The following is a 26817-nucleotide window of genomic DNA, read 5'->3' as shown; positions in this document are numbered from 1 at the left end:
ATGGTGATGATGTGGGATTTGTCAGCTCCACCCCCTCCTCCTCCTCCTCCTCCTCCTCCTCCATGCCCTCCTCTGTTCAGTTGTCCCATGAACTACAAGTACCCCCTAAGTGTTCAAGGGGCTATTCAATAAGACAAGGCTGAAAGGTGCCATGCAGCTGGTTTGTCTAGGGCACAGGAGCCACACTGAAGCAGAAATTCTGGCAGCACTGCAGGGGCAGGCTCAGAGGTGGTTCAGGTTCATGCCATGCCAGCTGGAACCAGGAATGGTGGTGTGCAATAATGACACAAACCTCCTGTCAGCCCTTAGACAGGGAAATTTGACACATGTGCCATGCCTGGCACATGTCCTCAATTTGGTGGTGCAGCATTTTTTAAATAGGTACCCAGGGTTGGAAGACCTGCTGAAGCAGACCAGAAGAGTCTGTAGCCGTTTAAGGCGGTCATACACAGCCAATGCTCGGTTGGCTGAAATTCAGCAGGAATTCCACCTGCCTGTAAACCGACTGATTTGTGACATGCCCAGCAGGTGGAACTCGACTTGCATGCAGAGTGCCATCAATGAGTACCTGTGTGGGTATGGCACAATGACAGGCTCAGGCCAACTTTGCTTTTTTTCCCCACACCAAACCAATGGCTACTGATAAAGGATGCATGCACTGTACTGTCATCATCTGAGGTGGCCACAAGGATGGTGAGCAATGACAATGCAAGCATCAGTGACACAATCCCTGTTGTGTTCCTACTGGAGAAGACTCTGCGTGGCATTATGGACAGGGCACTCAAGGCAGAGCCACAGGAGGAAAAGGAGGACTTCCTTTCCTCTCAAGGCCTGCTTTATGCAAACACCATTCTTCCTACGCCACAGAGCATACAAGAGGAGAGGGAGGAGGAGGAGGAGGATTATGCCAGCTTTGGAGGCATTGAAGCAGAGCAAGACATACGTCAACCCTTAACAGATGGTTTTCCATCCCCAGAACCCTTGGGAGTAGTACATGGCTGAGAGGAGGCAGTTCCAGATACTATAATCCTCAGTGACCTAGAGGAATCAGCTTCTCATGCCTCTGCAAACTGCATGGGCTCCCTCATTCTTCAAGCCTGCAAAAGGACCCGAGAATACGTGGCATCAAGGAGAAAGATCACTATTGGTTGGCAACCCTCCTTGACCACCGCTACAAGGGGGAAGTCTTGGAACTCATCCCGTCCCCACAGAGGGAGCAGAAGATGACATTTTTTTGAGAACACCTTAAAGAGACGTTAATGTAATGCCTTTCCCAACTTTGGTAGGTTACAGTCTGGTGGAAAATGTCATTTTGAGGCTTCTGTTGGTCAAGAGAGGAGCATTGGAGAAGGGGGCTGCCTCAGTGATGCCTATCAAAATTTTTTTAGTCCTTGGCACCCAGGGTTGTCAGCTTCCACATTCCATCAATAGTGTTTTCATCATATGATGGGAGATTATCTAGGGGCGAAAAAACAAATATGGAGAGCTTTCCAGTTGATGATCCACTGGGTTACTGGGTCATGAAAATAGACCACTGTCCAGAACTTGCCCAGTATGCAATAGAGCTGCTGGGCTGCCCTGCATCCAGCGTGTTTTCCAAACGGGCAATCAGTGCTGACAGACATTTTGTGACAGATAAGAGAGCGTGTCTGTCCACAGACTCCGTAGACCAGCTGACATTTATCAAAATGAACTTGGATTAGCATCAGCTATCAAGCCCCTGATGTAGATGTCACTGATTAAGTGCTTTCTGGATCTCAAATCTCTGAAAGACTTCTAGGCTGCCTAGCTTTGTGGGTGTTGATTTCATCTGAAAGACATTTTTTGGTGTAGGTTTCATGGGCACAATTAACACCCATTAACACCTAAGGACCAATTTTTCCTCACCTGTTTGACAGGTGCATATCATTGCAATTTTTGACAGCAAGGCCAATTCTTGCTTTCATCAAGAGTACCTCTATAGGGTTGCGGTGTGAAGACACCACCAACACCCAAAGACCAATTTTTCCACACCTGTTTGGCAAGTGCATATCATTGCAATTTTTGACAGCAAGGCCAATTCTTGCTTTCATCAAGAGTACCTTGATAGGGTTACAGTGTGAAGGCACCATCGATACCCAAGAACCAATTTTTCCACATCTGTTTGACAGGTGCATATCATTGCAATTTTTGACAGCAAGGCCAGTTCTTGCTTTCATCAAGATTACCTCTATAGGGTTACAATGTGAAGGCACCCCCCACACCCAAAGACCAATGTTTCCGCAACTGTTTGACAGATGCATATCATTGAAATTTTTGACAGCAAGGCCAATTCTAGCTTTCATCAAGAGTACCTCGATAGAGTTACGGTTTGAAGGCACCACCAACACTCAAAGACCAATTTATCTGCACCTGTTTGACAGGTGCATATCATTAAAATTTTTGACAGCAAGGCCAATTCTTGCTTTCGTCAAGAATACCTTTATATTGTTACGGTGTAAAGGCACCACCAACACCCAAAGTCCAATCTTTCTGCACCTGTTATTTCTGTCCAAAAACTGCGAAAGAGACACCAGAAATTATCCAAAAAATCTCTAATCTTGTTCCGAGTGCACTAAATTGTGGACTCATCATACAGACCCCCCCCCCAAGCCATTATAAAATAAATAAATATTGAATGGAAAATATAATTTTTTATACACTATACACAGTACAGATGTGCTACATTACAGGCAGAATAAGGGAACCCCCCAGGCACTATATTTAAAAGAATTTTTCATTTTTCATTTTATTTCTCATTTTGATGGTTTCACTTTAACTGCTTGCCGACTGCTGCAGATGATGTATGTCGGCAGAATGGCACGGCTGCACAAATGGGTGTACCCGTACATCCCTCCATCATCACAGGCTAGCACACTTTTGGACAAAAAACATGTCTAGCGGGCCAGAGTGACCAAATCTTCATGGCCAGTTCTACAGCTGTTTCAACCTATTAAAATGGTGTCCATTTAAAGAAAAGTATTGACTTCCCTAGTGATATCTAGGGATGAGCCGAACACCCCCCGGTTCGGTTCGCACCAGAACCTGCGAACGGACCAAAAATTTGCACGAACGTTAGAACCCCATTGACGTCTATGGGACTCGAACGTTCAAAATCAAAAGTGCTCATTTTAAAGGCTAATTTGCATGGTATTGTCCTAAAAAGGGTTTGGGGACCCGGGTCCTACCCCAGGGGACTTGTATCGATGCAAAAAAAACTTTTAAAAATGGCCGTTTTTTCGTGAGCAGTGATTTTAATGATGCTTAAAGTAAAAAGAAAAAGTGAAATATTCCTTTAAATATCGTATCTGGGGTGTGTCTATAGTATGCCTGTAAAGTGGAGCGTGTTTCCCGTGTTTAGAACAGTCCCTGCACAAAATGTCATTTTTAAAGGAAAAAAATCTCATTAAAAACTGCTTGCGGGTTTAATGTAATGTCGGGTCCTGGCAATATGGATGAAAATCAGTGAGACAAACGGCATGGGTACCCCCCAGACCATTACCAGGCCCTTTGGGTCTTGTATGGATATTAAGGGGAACCCCGCACCCAAATTAAAATAAGGAAAGGTGTGGGGCCACCAGGCCCTATATACTCTGAACAGCAGTATACAGGTGGTGCAAACAAGACAGGGACTGTAGGTTTGTTGTTAAGTAGAATCTGTTTGTAATTTTTTGAACGGGTAAATTTTTAACGTGTTTAGCTCCAGCCAAAAAATCTTTTTTAAGCTTTTTGGAAAACATAGGGAAGGGTTATCACCCCTGTGACATTTGTTTTGCTGTCTTTCCTCCTCTTCAGAAGATTTCACCTCACTTTTTGTCCCAATGACAAATGTTTTTTGAAAATTTGGGTTTTTTTGTGGAACAAGGATTGGAAAGCATCAGTGGAAAGGAGAAATGTTTTTCCCATATTAACTCTTACAGGAGAGAATTTCCCTTCCTAGGGGCAGATTTCATCTCACTTCCTGTTGTCTCCTTCCGTTTGCAAGTAGGAGTCGTTTGTAAGTTAGATGTTTGAAAGTAGGGGCCTGCCCTATATACTCAGCAGAAATTTGGGCCTTAGGTGTTGTTGTGGCCACAACACTGTAAGCCCTCACAGGGCCCTGCTGTGAAATATTAGATCAAGAATTGTAATTACATGCCCCTGTTGAACAAGGGCAGAAAAATTGGGCCTTTGGTGGTTGTGGTGCCACAACACTGTAAGTCCTCACTCGCTCTTGGTGGATGCAGAAATGGGCCCTGCTGTGAAATATTAGATCAAGAATTGTAATTACATGCCCCTGTTGAACAGGGGCTGAAAAATTAGGCCTTAGGCACTGGTGCTGGTGCCACAACACTGCAACCCCTCACAGATACTCTAGTTGGAACACAGAAACGAGCCCTGCTGCAAAGTATTGCATCAAAAATTGTAATAACACGCCCCTGTTAAACAGGGGCTGAAAAATTGGGCCTTAGGCACTGGTGCTGGTGCCACAACACTGCAACCTCTCACAGATACTCTAGTTGGAATGCAGAAACGAGCCCTGCTGCAAAGTATTGCATCAAAAATTGTAATTACATGCCCCTGTAAAACAGAGGCTGAAAAATTGGGCCTTAGGCACTGGTGGTGGCGCCCAGAACCAAAAATGTTCTTACAAGCTATCAGCGTGATGATTGAGGAGGAAGAGAATAATTACTCAGGGATAGTTACTCAGCATCAGCATAGGCAGTCTTTGAAGGGATCTGAGATTTCAAAAAAAATTATTCGGTTACATCAGCATCAGGTGCTTGGTAGCTGGTGGTGATCCAAGACTGATTCATTTTTATGAAGGTCAGTCGATCGACCGAGTCGGTGGACAGACGCACCCTGTGATCGGTTACAAAGCCTCCAGCAGCACTGAATGTGCATTCCGAAAGAACGCTGGATGCAGGACAGGCCAGTAGCTCAATTGCATACTGTGCAAGCTCTGGCCAGTGATCCATCCTCAAGACCCAGTAACCTAGAGGATTTTCGGTGGGAAAGGTGTCCAAGTCAGATCTTGCCCCTGGGTATTCCTGCACCATGTAAAACAGACGCTGGCGATGGTTGCTGGAACCGATCATACCTTGGGGCTGCGGACCAAAAAATTGTCTGAACGCATCGGTCAGACGGCCACCTTCCCCACCGCTCCTTCTTTGACTGACAGAAGCCTCAGCAACACGTTGTCTAGAAACAGGAGTTTGTAACCTCCCAGTCTCTGGGAACGCGTTGCACAGACCTTTCTGCAAGGCCTCCCGAAGATGTTTCATCCTCTGCTTCCTCTGTGATGGCAAGATAAGGTCCGCAACCTTACCCTTGTAATGTGGATCAAGGAGGGTTGCCAGCCAGTATTGGTCCTTCTCCTTGATACCACGAATATGAGGATCCTTACGCAGGCTTTGCAGGATCAGGGAGGCCATGCAGCGTAGGTTTGGTGAGGCATTCGGTCCGGAGTCCTCTGGGTCACTAAGGACGACATGGTCTGCAGTCACTTCCTCCCAGCCACGTACAAGTCCATGTGTTTCTTGGGACTGATCCCTTAAAGACTGCTGCTGATGCTGAGTGCCAGGCTCCACCTCCATATTGACACAATCTTCCTCCTCCTCCTCCTCCTCTCCCTGTGTGATTGGTGGGCACGCAGGAACACTGTCTGGATAAAGGGGGCCTTGAGAGCTAAGGAAGTCCTCCTCTTCCTGCCTCTGTTCTGCCTCAAGTGCCCTGTCCATTATTCCACGCAGCGTGTGCTCCAACAGGTGGACAAGGGGGACAGTGTCACTGATGCATGCACTGTCACTGCTCACCATCCTTGTGGCCTCCTCAAATGGTGACAGGTGCATGCATCCCTGATCATGGCCCACTGGCGTGGGGAAAAAAAGCCAAGCTCCCCTGACCCTGTTCTGGTGCCATAGTCGCACAGGTACTCATTGATGGCCCTCTGCTGCATGTGCAGCCACTGCAGCATGGCCAACGTTGAGTTCTACCTGGTGGGCATGTCACAGATTAGGCGGTTCTTGGGCAGGTTAAACTCCTTTTGGAGGTCCATCAGCTGAGCACTGGCATTATATGAAATGCGGAAATGCACACAGACTTTCCTGGCCTGCCTCAGGACATCCTGTAAGCCCGGGTACCTGCCCAAGAACCGCTGCACCACCAAGTTAAGGACGTGAGCCAAACAGGGCACATGGGTCATTTGTCCCTGTCGGAGGGCAGAGAGGAGGTTGGTGCCATTGTCACAAAGCACCATTCCTGCCTTAAGTTGGCGTGGCGTCAACCACCTCTGAACCTGCCCCTGCAGAGCTGACAGAACCTCTGCCCCAGTGTGGCTCCTGTCCCCCAAGCACACCAGCTCAAGCACCGCATGGCATCTTTTGGCCTGCGTACTTGCGTAGCCCCTTGAACGGCTAGGGAGCACCGCTGGTTCCGAGGACAAAGCACAGAAAGAGGCCATGGAGGAAGAAGAAGAGGAGGGGGTGGAGGAGAGAGGTGTGTCACAATCATTAGCATTTTGGAGGCGTGGTGGAAGAACAACCTCCAACACTACTGCACCTTGTCCTGCATCCTTCTCAGCTGTCAGCAGAGTGACCCAATGCGCTGTGAAACTTAGGTAACGTCCCTGTCCATGCCTGCTGGACCATGAGTCAGCGGTAATATGCACCTTACCGCTGACCACCCTGTCCAGCGAGGCATGGACATTGCCTTCCACATGCCGGTAGAGAGCCGGAATCGCCTTCCGTGAGAAAAAGTGGCGTTTGGGTACCTGCCACTGAGGAACCGCACATTTCACAAACTCATGGAAGGGGGCAGAGTCTACCAACTGAAAAGGCAGCAGTTGAAGTGCTAGCAATTTTGCCAAGCTAGCATTCAACCGCTGGGCATGTGGATGGCTGGGAGCAAACTTCTTTCGGCGGTGCAGCAGCTGGGGCAGGGAAATTTGCCTGGTACAATCTGACGTTGGTGTACCAAAAGCAGATTGCCCACAAGTACTTGGCTGTGACACACCTAATTCTACACCGAGAGGACTGAAGGTATAGTGGGGTTGGAGATCTCAGCTGATGAGGAGCAAGGAGAGGTCCTCTTTGTTCTTTGGTGTGGGTCTTTTAGATACGCTTGCCAATGAACTGCATGGCAGGTCAACATATGTCTGGTCAAGCATGTGGTACCCAAGTGGGAGATGTTTTGGCCACGCGAGATACGCTTGAGACATATGTTGCAAATAGCAGCGGTGCGATCTGATGCACTCGTCTCAAAAAAGGCCCACACCAAAGAACTTTTTGAATAACGCGCAGAGACTGCAGCGCCCTGCACATGTGGAGCTTTGGGGTGTGATGCAGTCAAGGTGCTGCCCTTAGGCTGGCCCCTGGAGGGCATCCTGCCTCGTTGGTGATGTGCCGCCTCCTCCTCCTCTTCTCTCCTATCAGGCACCCACGTTGAGTCAGTGACCTCATCATCCCCTCCCTCCTCATCACTGGAGCAAACCTGGCAGTATGCTGCAGCAGGGGGAGCATGACTGCCAGATTGCTGTCCTTCTTGGGCACCCCCTCTGTCCGTGCTCACGTTACTGCCTTCATCGAGCTCAGTATCATCATCAGAGCCTTCTAAACGCTGGGCATCCTCCTGGAGCATGTACCCAACACTGTGGTCAAACAGCTCGAGGGACTCCTCAGGAGGACGTGCTGGGGCTAGGGAAGGAGTCACTGATGACATTGAGCCAAGGGAAGAGGCCGCTGCTTTGCCAGACAAAGTACCCTGGGCATGGGTGAGAGAGGATGAGGAGGATGAGGACGGCTTGGTCATCCACTCGACCAAGTCTTCCGCATGTTGCGGCTCAACACGGCCAGCTGCCGAAAAAAAGGCCAAGCGTGTCCCACGGCCACGTGCTGATGAGGATGCACCGTCTCCACGACCAGCACTAGACACAGAGCCTGCTTGCCCTCTCTTATTGGCTTGTGACTGTCTGCCTCTCCTTCTTGGCCTTCCAGGCATACCAATGGCCTGTAGCTGCACTAAGCTGGGATATATATATATATATATATATATATATATATATATATATATATATATATGTACTGATACTGCAGCTAGCAAAATCAACTGCCTGCCTGTAATATGAGAACACCACCAACCTTCTACAGGTAGCTTTAGCTGAACACTGTGCAGAGCTTGCAAAAACTAACTTGTAGCTTTTTTAGCTGCCTGCGGTAGTAATAGGATCAGGAAAACACCACCAACCTTCTACAGGTAGCTTTAGCTGAACACTGTGCAGAGCTCGCAAAAAAATAACTTGTAGGTTTAGCTGGACACTGTGAGGAGGACGCACCACACTAACTTGTAGTTTTAGCTGAACACTATGAGCAGGACGCACCGCACTAACTTGTAGGTTTAGCTGAACACTGTGAGGTGGACGCACCGCACTAACTTGTAGTTTTAGCTGAACACTGTGAGGTGGACGCACCACACTAACTTGTAGTTTTAGCTGAACACTGTGAGCAGGACGCACAGCACTAACTTGTAGTTTTAGCTGTACACTGTGAGCAGGATGCACAGCACTAACTTGTAGGTTTAGCTGAACACTGTGAGGTGGACGCACCACACTAACTTGTAGGTTTAGCTGAACACTGTGAGCAGGACGCACTGCACTAACTGTAAATAGTCTAGCTGCCTGACTGTGGTACTAATAGGATCAAAAGAACACCAGCAATTTTCTTCAGGTAGCTGTAAATACTGTAACAAGACAAGCCTGCCTGTCAGTAAGAAGATAACAGGAACGGATCTAGCTGAACACTGTGAGCAGGACGCACTGCACTAACTTGTAGCTTTAGATGAACACTGTGCAGAGGTCTCACTACACTAACTTGTAGGTTTAGCTGAACACTGTGAGCAGGACGCACAGCACTAACTTGTAGTTTTAGCTGAACACTGTGAGCAGGACGCACCGCACTAACTTCTAGGTTTAGCTGAACACTGTGAGGTGGACGTACCCCACTAACTTGTAGTTTTAGCTGAACACTGTGAGCAGGACGCACTGCACTAACTGTAAATAGTCTAGCTGCCTGACTGTGGTACCAATAGGATCAAAAGAACACCAGCAATTTTCTTCAGGTAGCTGTAAATACTGTAACAAGACAAGCCTGCCTGTCAGTAAGAAGATAACAGGAACGGATCTAGCTGAACACTGTGAGCAGGACGCACCACACTAACTTGTAGGTTTAGCTGAACACTGTGAGGTGGACGCACCACACTAACTTGTAGGTTTAGCTGAACACTGTGAGCAGGACGCACCCCAATAACTTGTAGGTTTAGCTGAACACTGTGAGGTGGACGTACCCCACTAACTTGTAGTTTCAGCTGAACACTGTGAGCAGGACGCACTGCACTACTGTAAATAGTCTAGCTGCCTGACTGTGGTACTAATAGGATCAAAAGAACACCAGCAATTTTCTTCAGGTAGCTGTAAATACTGTAACAAGACAAGCCTGCCTGTCAGTAAGAAGATAACAGGAACGGATCTAGCTGAACACTGTGAGCAGGATGCACCGCACTAACTTGTAGGTTTAGCTGAACACTGTGAGGTGGACGCACCACACTAACTTGTAGTTTTAGCTGAACACTGTGAGCAGGACGCACTGCACTAACTGTAAATAGTCTAGCTGCCTGACTGTGGTACTAATAGGATCAAAAGAACACCAGCAATTTTCTTCAGGTAGCTGTAAATACTGTAACAAGACAAGCCTGCCTGTCAGTAAGAAGATAACAGGAACGGATCTAGCTGAACACTGTGAGCAGGACGCACTGCACTAACTTGTAGCTTTAGATGAACACTGTGCAGAGGTCTCACTACACTAACTTGTAGGTTTAGCTGAACACTGTGAGGAGGACGCACAGCACTAACTTGTAGGTTTAGCTGAACACTGTGAGCAGGACGCACCGCACTAACTTCTAGGTTTAGCTGAACACTGTGAGGTGGACGCACTGCACTAACTTGTAGTTTTAGCTGAACACTGTGAGCAGGACGCACAGCACTAACTTGTAGGTTTAGCTGAACACTGTGAGGTGGACGCACCACACTAACTTGTAGGTTTAGCTGAACACTGTGAGCAGGACGCACCCCACTAACTCGTAGGTTTAGCTGAACACTGTGAGCAGGGCGAACCCCATTAACTTGTAGTTTTAGCTGAACACTGTGAGCAGGATGCACTGCACTAACTGTAAATAGTCTAGCTGCCTGACTGTGGTACTAATAGGATCAAAAGAACACCAGCAATTTTCTTCAGGTAGCTGTAAATACTGTAACAAGACAAGCCTGCCTGTCAGTAAGAAGATAACAGGAACGGATCTAGCTGAACAGAATACAGTGTATATATATATATATATGCACCACCTGGGATGCATATATATACACAATACACTGTAAGTGCAGCTAACTGACTGACTGTTCTGCCTAATCTATCTAACTCAAATCAAATGACACTGTCTGTCTCTCTCTCTCTGTATCTATGAATGCCGGAACACACACTACACAGGGCCGCCGTGCAGGCGGCCTTATATAGTGTGGGGCGTGTGCTAAATCCCCTGAGCCATAATTGGCCAAAGCCTCCTTGGCTTTGGCCAATTATGGCTCTCTGTTCAGACGGGGCTGTGATTGGCCAAGCATGCGGGTCATAGTGCATGCTTGGCCAATCATCAGCCAGCAATGCACTGCGATGGCGCAGTGAATTATGGGCCGTGACGCGCCATACGAATTTGGCGCGAACGGCCCATATCGTTCGCAATTTGGCGAACGGGCAAACAGATGATGTTCGAGTCGAACATGGGTTCAACTCGAACACGAAGCTCATCCCTAGTGATATTCATTGGAATATTGTGGTTTTATCTTGCAAGCTGATTTATACCTTGTCAATAGTATCCATTCCTGATGAAGTGAATTAAAGTTCACAAACCGTGTTGAGAAATTTGATGCATTTTTCTACTCACTGGAACTGTGTGAGATCACCCTTGGGACTAACTGGGTAGAATAGATATGGATTCAAAACAATTATTTATTTTAATTTTAGTAGAGTATATTGAAATACATTGAATCAGCTTTACCTATCTTATTACGCCTCCTATGTATGTAATTACATTTTTAATAATAAAATGTCAATTCAATTTTATTTTGTTGTTGCTGATGTCCCCATTGGCATCCCATGGGCAGTGTATTTCTGTCTTGTTGGCTGACCACTGTTTGCAGGATTAATCAACTGGGCAGGTTTTAAAACCCATCCTGGTTAATATTTCTCTTCCCCTCAGATAAATGTTGTAAACAGCATCTGCATTCCTGTTGACATAAATATGACTGTTTGACCAAACCAAGCTTTCATGTTTATAGATCTGGAGGACAGCATTTAACTGGGACTAAAATGCCTTAATTAATAACAAATTAAATGCTCATGTTACTGATTTACGATGCCCATGGTAACCAATTAGAGTCTCTGTTTCTTTTTTTCTTACTGCATTGAAAATAAAAGAGTATTCAATTGGCTATTATGGGTAATACAGTCTGTCTGAAGTGTACAAAAATTAAACATGTTGCCTAAAAGGCATCAAGGTATGCCAACCTGTTTATGCAATACTCTGCAGAAAAAGATGGAAAGCAGAATTGACAAATAGCCTAACTAACATGATGACAGCAGGTAGCTTTTTGCAAAAGCAGTGTATGAGTCACTTGCTGACAATCAGACAATGTCTGGCTGTATAAATGTAAAACTTATTTGATTTAAATCATACGTTTTATTTCAGGCATCTCAGTTTGTGTAGAATATATGGCTAAAACTGTGATCCAAAAAAGAATTTAAGTTGCTGTCTCTGCAGAGGGAAGAAAGCCAAAAGCAAAGTGGGAAAACAAACAGTTGGCAGAGGAACTAGCATCAGAGAGTGAAGCAGAACAAAGAAACTCAATCTAAAGTGAGTGGTCATGGGAGATTAGTACAAAGGCTAGAGATATGCTGGCAAAAGCAAGGTAGGATCCACAAGTCAAAATCTATGCAACAAAAGACAACACAGAGTACATTAAAGTGGAAAATGTTACCAGATGAAACACTAAAGGTCAAAGACAATTCCGTATGCATGCTGTGTTTTAAGTGCTGATTTTTTTTCAAAATACAAAGAACTATATCGGGAGCAAAAAAGCCCTTTAACAAAAAAAATACATGGAATGTTACTGAAAATGAAATTATTTTTGAGTGCTGAATAAAATATTTTATATTTTTCTGGGGAAAAGTTTAAATACTGCACAATTTATTTCATGAACAATGTGAACTGTAGATGGGAAAAAGTAAGGACAAGTAATGGACAGTCTGCTTCACTGGTGGTTTGGTGGACTAAGGTCCATTGTTCACTCTGTTGAGGAAATATTCAATTTCAGGCAGCAGTGTGATCTAATGGGAGTCCTGCTCTTAACAGTAGAAACCTAAAAAGACACTGCCATCTTGCCTATATGGGAAAAAGTGACAGTGTCTGTATAAAGGCCCCCAAACTACTGGCCCCTTTCCAGTGCTCCACCACCGCTCCATTCTCTATTGCAGCCAGGACCGCTGTTAGAAATCACAGGGGCTCCGCCAAATTCTCCCCAGATAATAATTCCACCGACTCCCAGTTCAAATCCTCTCGCCACAAATCTTAACCCCCCCACAATCCCGCCCTCCAGCTCAAATCCCACCCCAATTCCCCCTTGTAGCACAAATCTCCCTCATCCCAAAAAATCACTCACCTAGCACACATTCTCTTTCTTCTCAAACTTTCTAACCTAGCACAAATCTTCTTCTCCAAATCCCTCCTGCCAGCACAAATCCCCCCAATCCCTCCTATTAGCCAAAATTCCCCCACCCCCTCCTGGCACAAATCCTCCAATCCCTCATATTAGCCAAAATTCCCTCACTCTCTCCTGGCATAACCCCCCCCCATCTCCCCTCCCAGCACAAATCTTCTTTCTTCAATCCCCCTCCTAAGACAAATTCCCACAAATCCCTCCTAGCACAACTCCCTCTAAATTATCCTTCCCAGCACAAATTCTTCCTCCCTACCCAAATCCCCCCCCCAGCACTAATCCCCCACCCCCTCTTAGCACAAACAACCCTTTTCCTGGCTCAAACCCCCCCAAACCCTCCTCCTATCACATACCCCCCCATTCTTCCTTCTAGCACATACCCCCCATTCCTCCTTTAAGCACATATACCCCCTCCCCAAATCCCCATTAAACTTCCCAGCACAGATAGTCACCCATCCCCTTCCCCCAGCTTACAGTGGGAAGCTCCTACAAAGCCAGGAGGAGGTGTGGTATGTTGTGCTCTCCTCTCCTGTCAGAAGAGCATTCATCTTTTCAGCACTTAGATCGCATTGGACTGTACACAAACACAGTTTGATTACTGCCCCCTATCTAGCCAAGGGTTGCTCACCTCCTGGGAGCAGGAAATGTGGATAGGGGGCGGTAATCAAACTGTGTGTGTGTGTAGAGTGCAATGCGATCTACAGTAAGAGCGATCTGGTCTCATGTGCTGTATAGACCAGTACTCTCCTGATAGGAGGCGATAGCACAACACATTGTACCTCCTCCTGGCTCTTCACCCCGCCTCTTCTTCTCTCAGTGCTCTAGCCCCCAGGCTGCCGTCTCCTTGTCCTGGTCCTGAGTGTGGGTGGGGGCCAGGGAAGGAGCTCAGCGGTGGCCGGCCAGGCACAGCATCCAAGGGAGGGCCGGCCTGGGGTAGAACTGAAATTTGGGTGTGCACAATCCACTCCAAACACCCCCTAAATCCGGCCATGTGTGTCTCTCACCCAGCAGCTGAAAGTTGGTGGGAGGGAGAGGGGAAGAAACTGGCTTTCAGCTGCTTGGTGAGAGACACAGAGGGCATTGTTCGGTCATCCTTTGTTCTCTGCTCCACTGATCCTCCTGCTGTCTGGGCCCCCCTGTGTGCTTGGGCCCCCTACAGGAGGACCCATGGTCCCCCCCTATTAGTGGCCCTGATTGCAGCCAGCACCAAAATTCCTAGTGCTGACTAGTGGCAGGCGCTAAAGAGAGCAGTGGTGTTCTCCTTCCCTCGTGTGAAAGTGATGGAGTCTAGAAACTGGGTTGCTAGACCTAACAACTGTTATATGGGGGGCTTAACATGTTCTTCAATGCCATGAAAGCAGGACATTGGAGAACACGGTCCTGTGCTCTGGCTCTATATTTAGGGTTGTTGTTCCTGCTGGAAGGTGAACCTCCGCCCCAGTCTCAATTCTTTTGCAGACTCAAACAGGTTTTCTTCTAAAATTGCCCTGTATTTGGCTCCATCCATCTTCCCATCAACTCTGACCAGCTTCCCTGTCCCTACTGAAAAAAGCATCCCCACAACATGATGCTGCCACCACCATGTTTCACGATGAGGATGGTGTGTTCAGGGTGATGTGCAGTGTTAGTTTTCCACCACACATAGTGTTTTACTTTTAGCCAAAAAAGTTAAATTTTGGTCTCATCTGACCAAAGGACCTTCTTCCACATGTTTGCTGTGTCCCCCACATGGCTTCTCGCAAACTGCAAACAATGGCATGACTAATAGTTGTCCTGTGGACAGATTCTTCCACCTAAGCTGTGGATCTCTACAGCTTCTCCAGAGTTACCATGAGCCTCTTGGCTGCATCTCTGATTAATTCTCTCCTTTCCTAGCCTGTAATTTTATGTAGACAGCCATGTCTTGGTAGGTTTGCAGTTGTGCCATACTATTTCCATGATTGATTGAACAGTGCTCCATTATATGTTCAAAGCTTGGAATCTTTTTTTATAAGCTAACCCTGCTTTAAACTTCTCCACAACTTCGTGACCTGACCTTTTGAACTGTCTGGTGTGTTCCTTGGCCTTCACAATGCTGTTTGTTCACTAAGGTTCTCTAACAAACCTCTGAGGGCTTCACAGAATAGCTGTATTTATACTGAGATTAAATTACACACAGGTGGACAATATTTACTAATTAGGTGACTTTGGAAGGCAATTGGTTCCAGCAGATTTTAGTTAGGGGTATCAGAGTAAAGGGGGCTGAATACAAACGCACACTTTTCACATATTTATTTGTGCCACTTTGTGTTGGTCTATCACATTAAATCCCAATAAATAAATACTTAAATACATTTAAGTATCTGGTTGTAACATGACAAAATGTGGAAAATTTCAAGGGGTGTGAATATATATATATATATATATATATATATATATATATTTTTTTTTTAAAACAAGAGTAAAGTTCCTTTTTAACCACTAGCCGACCTGCCACCATCATTATACTGCAGCAGGTTGGCTCTCCTGGGCAAGCTCGCTGTAGCTGTACGTCGGCCCTTTAAAGAGCCTTAGCAGGCACACGTGCGTGTGTGCCCGCTGCATTACATAGGAGCTGATGCATGTGCCCGTCAGCCGTGATCTAGTGATTAGAAACATGTCTCTCTACTCCCAGTCACTTTACTGCCCCCACAGTTAGAAACACCTCCCTAGGACACACTTAAGCCCCTTGATCACCCAGTGTTAACCCCTTCCCTGCCAGTGACATTTATACAGCAGATCGCCGCCATTACTAGTAAGGAAAAAATAAATAAATTCCATAAATCTATCCCCTATTTTGGAGAAGCTATAACTTTTGTGCAAACCAATCAATATACATTTTTTTACCAAAAATATGTAGAAGAATACATATTGGCCTAAATTGATGAATACATTTGTTTTTTTATTTGTTTTTTATATTTAAGATAGCAAAAAGTCAAAAATATATTTTTTTTTCAAAATTGTCGCTCTCTTTTTGTTTATATCACAAACAATAAAAACCGCGGAGGTTATCAAATACCACCAAAAGAAAACTCTATTTGTGGGAAAAAAAGATGTAAATTTTGTTTGGGTACAGCATTGCACGACCGCGCAATTGTGAGTTAAAGCGACGCAGTGCCGTGTTGCACAAAATGGCCTGGTCATTAAGGAGGCAAATTCTTCCGGAGCTGAAGTGGTTAAGATTGTAATCCCCACTAGATTTCAACATGTGACCAAAGGTTACCCCAAGGAGATAGGGAGTCTCCTGTCATACTGTTAGTTCTGGAAGTTGCCTGGTAAATGGTGCTTTGTGACAGACCAACTGCTGAAATGATTCCCTGTGTTGTTTGTAGTAATATGACTGAACAGAAGTGACTCCATTTTGGATTCATATATCTTAACTTGTATATTCAGACTCAGTTAAAGTCAACTAGTTAATAACAGGTTCTCTATAAAGCACACATATAAGAAAATATAGCTTGTGTAAGCAGTTTTATTCTGTACCGTATAAAAAAAGAATTGTGGCTCAATATGTCTGAGCCCCTTTCCTGTGTAATGAGACATGAAACAGGGAAGCAGGACCCATGACTATGAGTCATGAAAGCAGATAGCATAATTAATGATATGTAATGATATGTAATGATGTGGAATGTACACCCTTGTATTGACCACCCCCTTTGTTCCCTATTATATTATGAGTTGTATACCCGCCCAGAATTAAATCAGATAGCTTTGAACATCGACTTTGACTCATCTCTTCTTGTGTTCACAAAGAAGTTATCTCCTCAGTACTGCAGTACTAAGAGAGTCTTGTGAGTGTGGTAATTGCGTGATTATACCTAGCTGGTTTTGTCAGGAATATAGAAATACCATTTTATTTCATTTCAGTTTGGAGGCACTGCTTGAGATTTTGAATTTAGGACTGAATTTAGATAAGGCTCACCGGGGTAAGGTTTTTCTTGCCTCAGCTCTGATAAAACCTTAGTCTTTAAAAAAAAAAAAAAAAAGGGAGAAAGGGAGACGGACCATGCCTTATAAAGTGGCTTTTGGGAAGCCTATAAGTGGCTTTTGGGAAGCCTGTAAGTGGCTTTTTGGAAGCCTATCCTTTGGTGGGACTGTTGAGAATTTTAAAAACGCAATATTATGCTCCTTTTAGCTAATATTTCACTCCTTTGGTTAATAAGGCAATTACTACCGTGACCCACAAACTTCTGCTCTATCTGGCTTTTCTTGTCTATCGCATTGGCATAAAAGTATATGCCATTTGCTGTGTGAAACACGGCTGCGAAGTAAGGCAATCCTATTTCACTGTGTTATCTGATGTCCCAAAAGGGGCAAATTAAATTAGAGTGAAGTAAATTTCCCTTGTTATGTTCAGGTATCGTGGAAGGGGTGAGTACTGTTATATGCATGTTCATATAAGTTTGCTAAGGTTTTCTTTGAAGAGACAATGGTATAGTATATGAATAATATGACTTCTCCCCTTTGCTAGTATTTTGGTTATAGAGCTTTAGAATGATAAGTGCTTGATTCTGCTTGAAAAATGCATAATTTGTTTGTTCATGTTTAACATGTGTTTTGGTGACTCTTGGAATGGTATCGGAGTGGTATTTTGATGTTTGTGGAAGAAATGTGTTTAGATTGGAGGGGGTTTGTGTAAGGTAAGGGAATGTTTCGGAGAACACCCTATGGTGAGATGTGATAAGTAAGTGAGTAGTTTAAAAGGTATTTTTTAATAAAAACATCCTACATTTTACAGGGTAAAGCAAGTGAAGTTAGAAGGTAAAGAGATTTGAGTTATTTATTAAAGAAGGTTTGCATTTTGAAAGGCTTTTTCAATGCATTGTTCTTTTTAGACAAGCAGATTTCAAAGCTGTTTTAGAACTGACACATAGAGAAAGAAAAAAAAAAGTGAAGGAAAGTACTTTTAAAAACAGGAAGTTAGCAGTCAGAGTTGTTTGAGATTTAAAGGGGACGTTGAATGTTGGGACATTTTACTGGCATGGCATACCGAGCTTGAAGGATTGATTCTTTCATGATTTGCTATAGCAAGTGCAAGAGATATTCGTGGTCATGTATTTATTGACTACGAAATATCTTTGAGGAAATGAAGTGTTACCGCCAGGGTTAAAATTTGGATTATCAGATAAAAGGTGTTATTAAAATAAGGATTTTTGTGTAGACTTACCCTGTCTGTTTGTTTGTTTATTGTTGTTTGCTGAAGTTATAATGAGGCGGTACAGGTGGGTCGGTAAAATGTGCAGATCATTGTTTTGGCAACAGCCACAGGTGGGGACTGGTTCCCAGGTGGCATCGGGACATGGTGCCTCTACTACACCAGACATATCTGATGTGGGGGAGGACTGTGAGACCGAGGCTTCGGGGGGGGGGTACCCACATCTGCTTGTACAGGAAAAGGTTCAATCAAGGGTAAAAAGAGAGAGAGCTGGTGGGGAGGCTGGAACTCTTGTTGAAAGCACCCCACCTTGTGCAATGAGCAGCCCCTGATGCTGGGATCTCATGGGACTTTGAGGGATATGGTACCAGAGATTCACAGAAACACCAAGATGTCAGTTTATTGGGCAGTGATAAAATTGTCGCTGCTTGGTACACTTAAAGGGGGACATGGTTACTGTTTTGGGGGGTCTGAATGAGATGGAGGGAAGTTATAAATCTTCCTCCTCCCCCCTCAGATTCCCCCAGATTCCCTCTTCGCTCCCCGATTCTCCACCTCTGGGCTGGTGAGTTTGGGATGTGAGTTCTGACGCGGATCACCAGTGAATCGCTGGGGTCGCAGCTTTATGGACTGACCGTTTCTGTGTCAATCAGTGAGGATTCTCAGTGTGCGGAGATCATCAGAGGGAGAACATGTTTAAACACTTCTCCCACGATTGTCTCTGTTTCATGGACTGTTTGTGGACTGTGATCAGTGGCAATCCTTTGGCTCGCCGCTGTTCACAGTTTCATAAGACGGATATCTAGGTAGAGGAAAGTTGTTGTTAGTAGAGAGAAACGCTTAATTTTATGTGTATGTGAATTTTTGTCTTGTCTTGGAATTCCAATTTAGAGTTTAAGTTGTTTTTTCTTCTGAATGCAGATGAATTGTTGGGTAGTTGATATATGTCCTATGATCCTGCCAAGACAGAGAGCATTGCTAAAATGGGCAGGTGAGAGAGACAGAGTAGGGTACTCATCTGTGTGTGGTGCTTAAAGGGGATTGAATCATGGATTTGGACAAGGACAAGTTTAGCTGCGTACACACGACTGGTTTTGCCATCGGAATAAACTCCGGAGGTTTCTCAGACGGAACTCCGACGGAATTCCATTCAAGAGGTCTTGCCTACACACGGTCAAACCAAAGTCCGACCGTCCAGAATGCGGTGACGTACAGCACGTATGACGGGACTAGAAAAAGGAAGTTCAAAAGCCAGTAGCCAATAGGTTCCGTCTCGTAATTGCTTCAGAGCATGCATCATTTTTGGTCTGTCGGAACAGCATACAGACGAGCGGTTTTCCAGATAGGAATTGGTTCAGTTGGAAATATTTAGAACATGTTCTATTTCTAGGTTCGTCATGATGAGGCACACACACGATCGGAATATATGATGAAAAGCTTTCGTCAGACTTTTTCTTTCAGACATTCCACTCGTGTGTACGCGGCTTTACTATTTGAGTGATTCCTCCTGTCCAAAGTACTGTTTAGCACAATGCACAGAGGTACATATCTGCTTGCAGAGATCTGCTATTTTGCTTCAGCTGTCAGAGGGGATCAAACCACCGACCAGGCCTTCACCACCGCTTTTGTGGAGAGCATACTGCTATATTTGCATTCCATAGTCAGGGAGTCAGAGAGACCTGCTGAGGTGGAGAATGAATATTAAAGAACTATTTGATTCAGAAAAGTTATTTATAAAAGTATATGTTTATTGTTAAAATGTTGCAACTATCGTTAGTCTATTCATGAAATGTGTTGGACACATATTAAGCCCATGCCCACTGCATAGTAAATTGGGAACATTAAAAGGGGAATGTGACATGTCACTGATAAATTAGATGTATGCGCTGTTACCAAATGTTTTCTTAAGGAATCTGATCAGATACAAATTTTTAAAAGTAGCATTTCAATTTATGTATAGGGTATCTTGATTATTTCAGTTAGAGTCGGACTGTTTTAGTTGTAGTTGCCTATCCTTACATTATTGAAGTTAAAAGGTGTTTCTTTTCTGATAACAGCAAATGTGCTTGTTCTGATCATTATAAGGTATATATTTACTGATTGTACTGTTGCTTTAATTTGGCATCCATTATTAACAGGAAGTGTAGTATATTACACCCACTTCCTGCCCAGCAGATAATCTTTCTACAGTGAAGGAAGCATGTTAAAGACCTCCACTATTTCTTAATACTGGTCTTGGAAGCATAAGTCTGTAAGTAGGCTGTCATTAGTTTTCAATTAATTAGTATATGTTCTACTAATTCAACTACATTTCATCTGTTTGTTTGGTAGGATGTTTCTGTCAGGAAGTTCATTCAGCTAGGCCTCATTTGTGCTAGCTAGTGCCTTAACAGTATTGTAGCATGCCTGTTACTATTTGCATTTGTGATGTAATGTTAAATGCTAATGCATATTTTTATAATTTGTGTTTTGCAGTTTTACAAAAAAAACTTATTCTCAGTAAACATTATAACTATTAGCCCTTCCTCCTGAGTCTTTATTGGGAAGCTGTTAGCTGTCTGCCAAGCCTTGTACTTTGAACACATTGTGAGGGCAGAACAGTAAAAAGACTTTTAACACAGCGGGCCTAGTCTAAAGAAGAGTGGATTCATTCTGCTCATCATCAGCTAACCTCTACAGCCACAGACATTACAAAGAAGTAATCTGTTTCATCATGCAGCACACAGACAAGGATACTACACCAGTCATCCCTCAGCATACACAAGCAGAGGAAAGCATACACAATATGCCAACCAACAGGTCACGTTGCACAAGCTCCAGAGTCTCTAGTCAGTCGGATCAGAAATCAGCTAGCGCTGAATCTGCCAGGTCCAAGCGCACTAGCTCTAGACATTCAAGCTGCTCTAACCTGTCATCCACCAGTGCTGCAGCTGCCAGGGCCCATGCAAAAACAGAAGTCGCGCGTGCACTGGCTTCTTATGCAATACGTGAAGCTGAAATGATAAGAGAACAGGGCTGCATAGATGAAGAACATCATATGATTAAAGCTAAAAGTAAAGCTGAAGCACTTAGAAGAAAAGCAGAGGTGAAAGCATCTTTACATATTATCAAGCAAGAAAAAACAGCTTTAGCAGCCTTAGCTGAAGCCGAGGTGCTCATGAGAGCTGCCGAAGAACAGTACAGAGAGCATTCTGTGATAGATACCCAGATGACACCACTCAGTGCAATCCAAGGCACTTGTGAGTATGTACAATTGCACGCGAACATGGACACTGATCAACAGTCTAATGATGCATTAGAATCATCCAGGGTCCCGCTAGCAGCAGGCAACTTTGATATGCTCAATGCTACAAGACTGAACCAGAACTTTACTATAACAAGCCGAGTTGTTACATACTCAGAGACCAATCTGTTGGTCCTTCAGGAAATCAAACGAATGGTGACATAATCCCTCCAAGGGAAAATAAAAATCCGGCCTATAGCAGAAAGACTTGCAGTAAACGAGAACAACCACACGACTATAGTGGGTTTAACCAAGCATCCCAACGGTCTTACCAGCCACAGACATGCCCTGTTTTCGTTCCCAAAAAATGCCCCCCTGAGGCAGCAGGAGTCACAGATGTGACAAAATACTTGCTACGCTGTGAAATGGTGAGCTCTGGTCTCCTGAAGTTTGATGACAGTCCAGAAAACTATTGGGCCTGGAAGTCATCTTTTCTAAGCAGCACCCAAGAATTAAATCTGAAAGACAGGGAAAAGCTTGATCTACTCTCCAAATGGCTCGGACCAGAGTCCACTGAGCAAGCCAAAAGAATCAGGTCAGTACATGTTCATGATGCGACAGCAGGGCTTACAATGTTATGGCAGAGATTGGAAGACTGCTATGGGTCATCTGAAGTAATTGAAGATGCACTTATGAAGAAAATTGAAAATTATCCAAAAATAACAAACAAAGACAGTCAGAAGCTGAGAGAGCTTGGTGACATACTTTTAGAGCTGGAGGCGGCAAAGGCTGGTGGATACCTGCCAGGCCTCTCATATTTGGATACAGCACGTGGAGTGAAACCGGTAATCGAGAAGCTTCCTTACAGCTTACAAGAAAGATGGATCATGCAAGCATCAAAATACAAGGAAGATCATCAGGTAGCATTTCCACCTTTCTCCTTCCTCACTAAATTCATTGTGAATCAAGCTAAAATACGCAATGACCCAAGCTTCGCCTTTTTGAACATGGGAGGCTCCAGTTCTGTAAAGACAGAGAAACAACCTTCAGTGCACAATAAAGAACGCAGAGCAACAGTGTCTGTATGGAAGACAGAAGTACCGACTGAGTTTGAGGCCAACCAGGATAAAGGCTCAGGAATGCAAATTGAGGACCCAGATAAGCAGTGTCCACTACATAACAAGCCTCATCCACTGAGAAAATGTCGCAGTTTTAGATGCAAGACAATAGAGGAGCGCAAATCTTATCTTAAGGACAAGCGCATTTGTTTCAGATGGTGTGGTTCAACTCAACATGTTGCAAAAGACTGTGTGAAGACAATTCGATGCAAAGAATGCAATAATGACAACCATCTGTCTGCTTTACACCCAGGACCAGCACCATGGAAAACAGAGACTCCGGTAACCCAAGAAGATCATGGTGGGGAGCAAAATGAGAGTGCATTACCAGCAATAACCTCAAAGTGCATTGAGATCTGCACAAACACATTTAGCTCTAGATCATGCTCCAAAATATGTTTAGTCAAAGTGTATCCTGCAGGCCTCAGAGAGAAGGCAATCAGAATGTATGCAGTCTTAGATGAACAGAGTAACAGATCTTTGTCAAGAACAGAGTTCTTTGACCTCTTCGGTGACAGAGGAAGTCCAACTCCGTATACTTTGAAGACATGTTCAGGAGTTGTGGAGACATCAGGGAGAAGAGCAAACAACTACATCATCGAGTCATTAGATGGGAAAACGCAGCTGACTCTGCCCACTCTCATAGAATGTGATATGATACCAGATGATAGATCAGAGATACCCACACCTGAAATTGCATGTTACTACCCTCATCTGATGCAAATATCAGACAAGATTCCAGTACTGGACCCAGGTGCTGCAATTATCCTTCTACTTGGAAGAGACATACTGAGAGTGCACAAGGTCAGAGAGCAATACAATGGGCCACACTATGCACCATTTGCACAGCGTCTTGACCTTGGATGGGTCATCATTGGTGATGTATGTCTGGATGGAGCTCACAAGCCGGCAAAAGTGAATGTCTACAAAACAAACATGTTGCAAAATGGCCGCACATCATGTCTTAGCCCCTGTACCAACAGGATACAGATTAAAGAGAGACTAGTCAACCCAATACAACAGCAGAAAGTTCAGAGTTACATGGAGGCCATAACCTCATCTGAAGATACAGATGAGCTAGGATGCAAGGTGTTTGAAAGAACGCGAGATGATGACAAACCAGCACCATCTGTTGAAGATAGCCTCTTCCTTGAGATCATGGACATAGAAGTCTTTATAGATGAGTCAAACAGCTGGGTAGCTCCACTACCTTTCCGTTCACCCCGACGTCACCTTCCTAACAACAAAGGACAAACAGTGAAGCGTCTCACCTCCTTGCGACGCACTCTAGACAGAAAGACAGATATGAAGGAACACTTCCATGATTTCATGCAGAAGATCTTCGACAGTGGTCAAGCTGAAATAGCACCACCATTGGAAGAAAAACAAGAATGTTGGTACTTACCAATATTTGGAGTGTATCATCCTCAGAAACCAGGACAGATACGAGTAGTATTTGACTCCAGTGCAAAGTATGAAGGCCTTTCCCTAAACAATGTCCTCCTCAGTAGACCTGACCTGAATAATACACTCCTTGGAGTACTCATCAGGTTCCGAAAAGAACACGTTGCAGTAACAGCAGATGTACAACAAATGTTCTACTGTTTCCTTGTCCGCAAAGATCACAGAGACTACCTGAGGTTCCTGTGGTATGAAAACAATGACTTTAAGTCCTCATGCACATGGACGTTTTTACAGCCGCGCTTTTGAGCGTTTTTTACAGCTTAAAAACGCCTGTCTATGTTAGTCTATGGATTCATGCCCACCTAGACGTTTTTGAGCTGCAAATGGCCTAGGCGTTTTTAAGCTGTAAAAAAAACCCAGGACCAGTGCGTTCCGAGGCGCCGCGCTAGAGCTGTAAAAACGCGCAAAAACGCGACCGCGGCGTTTTTCCGCGTTTTTTTGCTCAAAAAAGATGATTGGGCACTGTAATCTCTGTAAAAACAGGAAATTCCTGTCTGGACATTAGATTACCCAAGAGTCCTTTGCACAGCCGTGTGACTGTGCTTAGTGATTTCAAGATGGCAAGTTCTGTGTCACAAGTGGAGCTGATAAGCGCTGTACAGGCCCATCCTGAACTGTGGGATGTGGCACATCCACTTCATGTAGACCACATCCGCAAAGTCAAAGCCTGGGAGGACATCAGTGCTGCCATTACCCCTGGCTGGGAAGAATTGCGAAATGCAGAAAAAAAGGAAATAAGTAAGTCTATTTTCCTTGAATGCATGATCTGTTTGTGTGTAATGTAAATGAAGATTGCATATTTAACCCTTTGTTTTCCATGTTATTTTAGCCAAAATTATACAGCGCCGCTGGAAGTCCCTACGTGACCGTGTCAGAAGGGACCTCACGGACAAGGACAAGGCGGCACGTAGTGGAGCACCAGCGCCAACTAAGAGACCACACGTCTACCACACCAATCTGCTCTTCTTACGGCAAAATATGCTGAGCCATACCAGACCGTAAGTTTTTGTTTTTTTTAATATATTTGCCTATGTACATTGCTTTTCAGGCAGTATGTTCCATGGCTATTGTAACCACTTTCCGAACGCCACATGTACATATACGTCGGCAGAATGGCACGGCTGCACAAATGGGCGTACCTGTACGTCCCTTTTAAGTTGCCGCCTTGGCGGTGCGCTTTCCCATTGCGAGCACACCGGCGATCGTCTCAGGGAGAGGAAGAGGTTAACACATTCAATGCCAGTGTAATTTTTACAGTAATCATTGCAATTTTAATCGCACTGATCGCTGTAAAAATGACACTTTTCCCAAAAATGTGTCAAAATTGTCCAATGTGTCCGCCATATTGTCGCAGTCAGGCTAAAAATCGCTGATCGCCCCCATTACTAATAAAATAAAAATTAGTAAGAAAAATGCCATAAAACTCTCCCCTATTTCATAGACGCTATTACTTTTGATAAAAAAAAATTTATTAACTGAAATCTGTAGAAGAATACATATTGGCCTAAACCAAAAAAAAAATTTAGATCTATTTATTTTTTGGGGGATATTTATTACTTAAAAAAATTTTAATTCAAAATTTAAAAAAAAAATTACACTTTTTTTTATAGCTCCGAAAAAAAAAAAAAAAACAAAACCCAGAGGTGATCAAATACCACCTAAAAAAATGTCTGTTTGAGGGGAAAAAAAGGACGTAAATTTTTTGGGGAGCCACGTTGCACGACCACCATTGTTAAAGCGACGCTGTGACAAATCGCAAAAAGTGCTCGGGTCTTTGGCCAGCTAAATGGTCCGGGCTGAAGTAGTTACGTTTATACATTTTGTATTGTCTGCAGGACAACTTCTAACATTAAACTGAGAGAGGTGGATGCAGAAGAGGCAGAGGTTGAGAGACCAAGCAGTCCCATGACAAGCACTGGATCTCCACGTCCAATCAGCGAGGGAGGTGTTGAGTGCACAGATGAGGTAACTGCTTAGGTCTGCCTGTCTATCTCATTGTGTGTCTGTCCATGTACATGTCAATGTAAACATTTTTGTTCTTTTGCAGGAATCGAGGGCTTTGGAATCCGCGTCTCCTGCCAGTCAGCAAGGTGGAGAGCAGCGCGGTCGTGGCGGTGTTCGTGGCCGTGGGCGTGGACGTGGGCGTGGACGTCAGAGGAGGGGCGGGTTCAATCCGGAGGCTGATGACAGAGTGCTAGCACTGCTGCAGGAAGTGCGGCAGGAGAGGCGCAGTATGGATGCCTTTTTAGACACCAACAACCCACGCGCCTGCTTCTGCCGCAGCCTTTACCACATCCTGGAGGACATTGGGGGAGACCAAGAGAAGCTTTATATGGATCACATGTACGCTATTGCAATGCAATACCGACATGCAAAATTAAGTGGCGGGCCACCTCCATGCGATCCATATAATGTTTCTCATGATCACCCAATGGCCCCTGGGACCTCAGCAGTGCTAGCACCCCCCTCTCACTATCAGCCCCCTCCTCAACTCCAACCACCACCTATCCCATCCCAGACCTCGTTCTATACCCCGCACTCCTATGCTGAATTCCCACCTTCCACCTCCCATTTTCAGCGATCATACCCTGTACCCCGCTACCAGCAGGATTTTGGGAGTGATCGCCAGGCCCAACCATTACCCCGTCCCCAATCCCCACATCCCCAAAGCGATTAAGCATCCACCACCACCTATCACCAGTTGTGATCCCAAAATAAATTTTTTTTTTGCTTGAAATACCAGTTGTGATCCCAATCCTTTAATAAATATGTTTTTTGCTTAAAAAATAAAATGTGTTCAATTTGTCTTTTATATGATGCACAACAGCACTCCTTTGCACTCTGCTTGCCCTGAAGGCAGAGTGCAAAGGACTCTATCGTACTCTGCCTCCGGACAAGCGTAAGCTAGCTCTTTTTTGGGCTTAGCCTAGGCTTACCCCGAAGGCAGAGTCAAATTGACTTGTTGAACAATTGTTGATAAATGGACATAAAAATAACAAAATTCAATTTTGAAATGCTTTATTTC

General features: G+C 44.6%; 1 protein-coding gene across 1 annotated transcript; it reads left to right on the top strand.

Annotated features, from left to right (window-relative positions):
- Positions 1-20153: 20153 nt before the first annotated feature.
- LOC141148044 (uncharacterized) lies at positions 20154-24038 on the top strand. Its single transcript, XM_073635199.1, has 2 exons — positions 20154-20238; positions 20463-24038. Exon 2 carries the CDS (start codon positions 21636-21638, stop codon positions 24036-24038), a length of 2403 nt encoding a protein of 800 aa, XP_073491300.1. The 5' UTR covers positions 20154-20238; positions 20463-21635.
- The last annotated feature ends 2779 nt before the right edge of the window (positions 24039-26817 follow it).

Source organism: Aquarana catesbeiana, linkage group LG06 (assembly GCF_042186555.1).
Source record: "Aquarana catesbeiana isolate 2022-GZ linkage group LG06, ASM4218655v1, whole genome shotgun sequence".
Classification (NCBI taxonomy): domain Eukaryota; kingdom Metazoa; phylum Chordata; class Amphibia; order Anura; family Ranidae; genus Aquarana; species Aquarana catesbeiana.
The sequence above is the reverse complement of the archived record's forward strand: the minus strand, read 5'-3'. Positions and strand labels throughout refer to the sequence as shown.

Coding starts and splice junctions, on each gene's coding strand:
- LOC141148044 (XM_073635199.1), top strand. CDS start 21,636: ATGGTGAGCTCTGGTCTCCTGAAGTTTGATGACAGTCCAGAAAACTAT.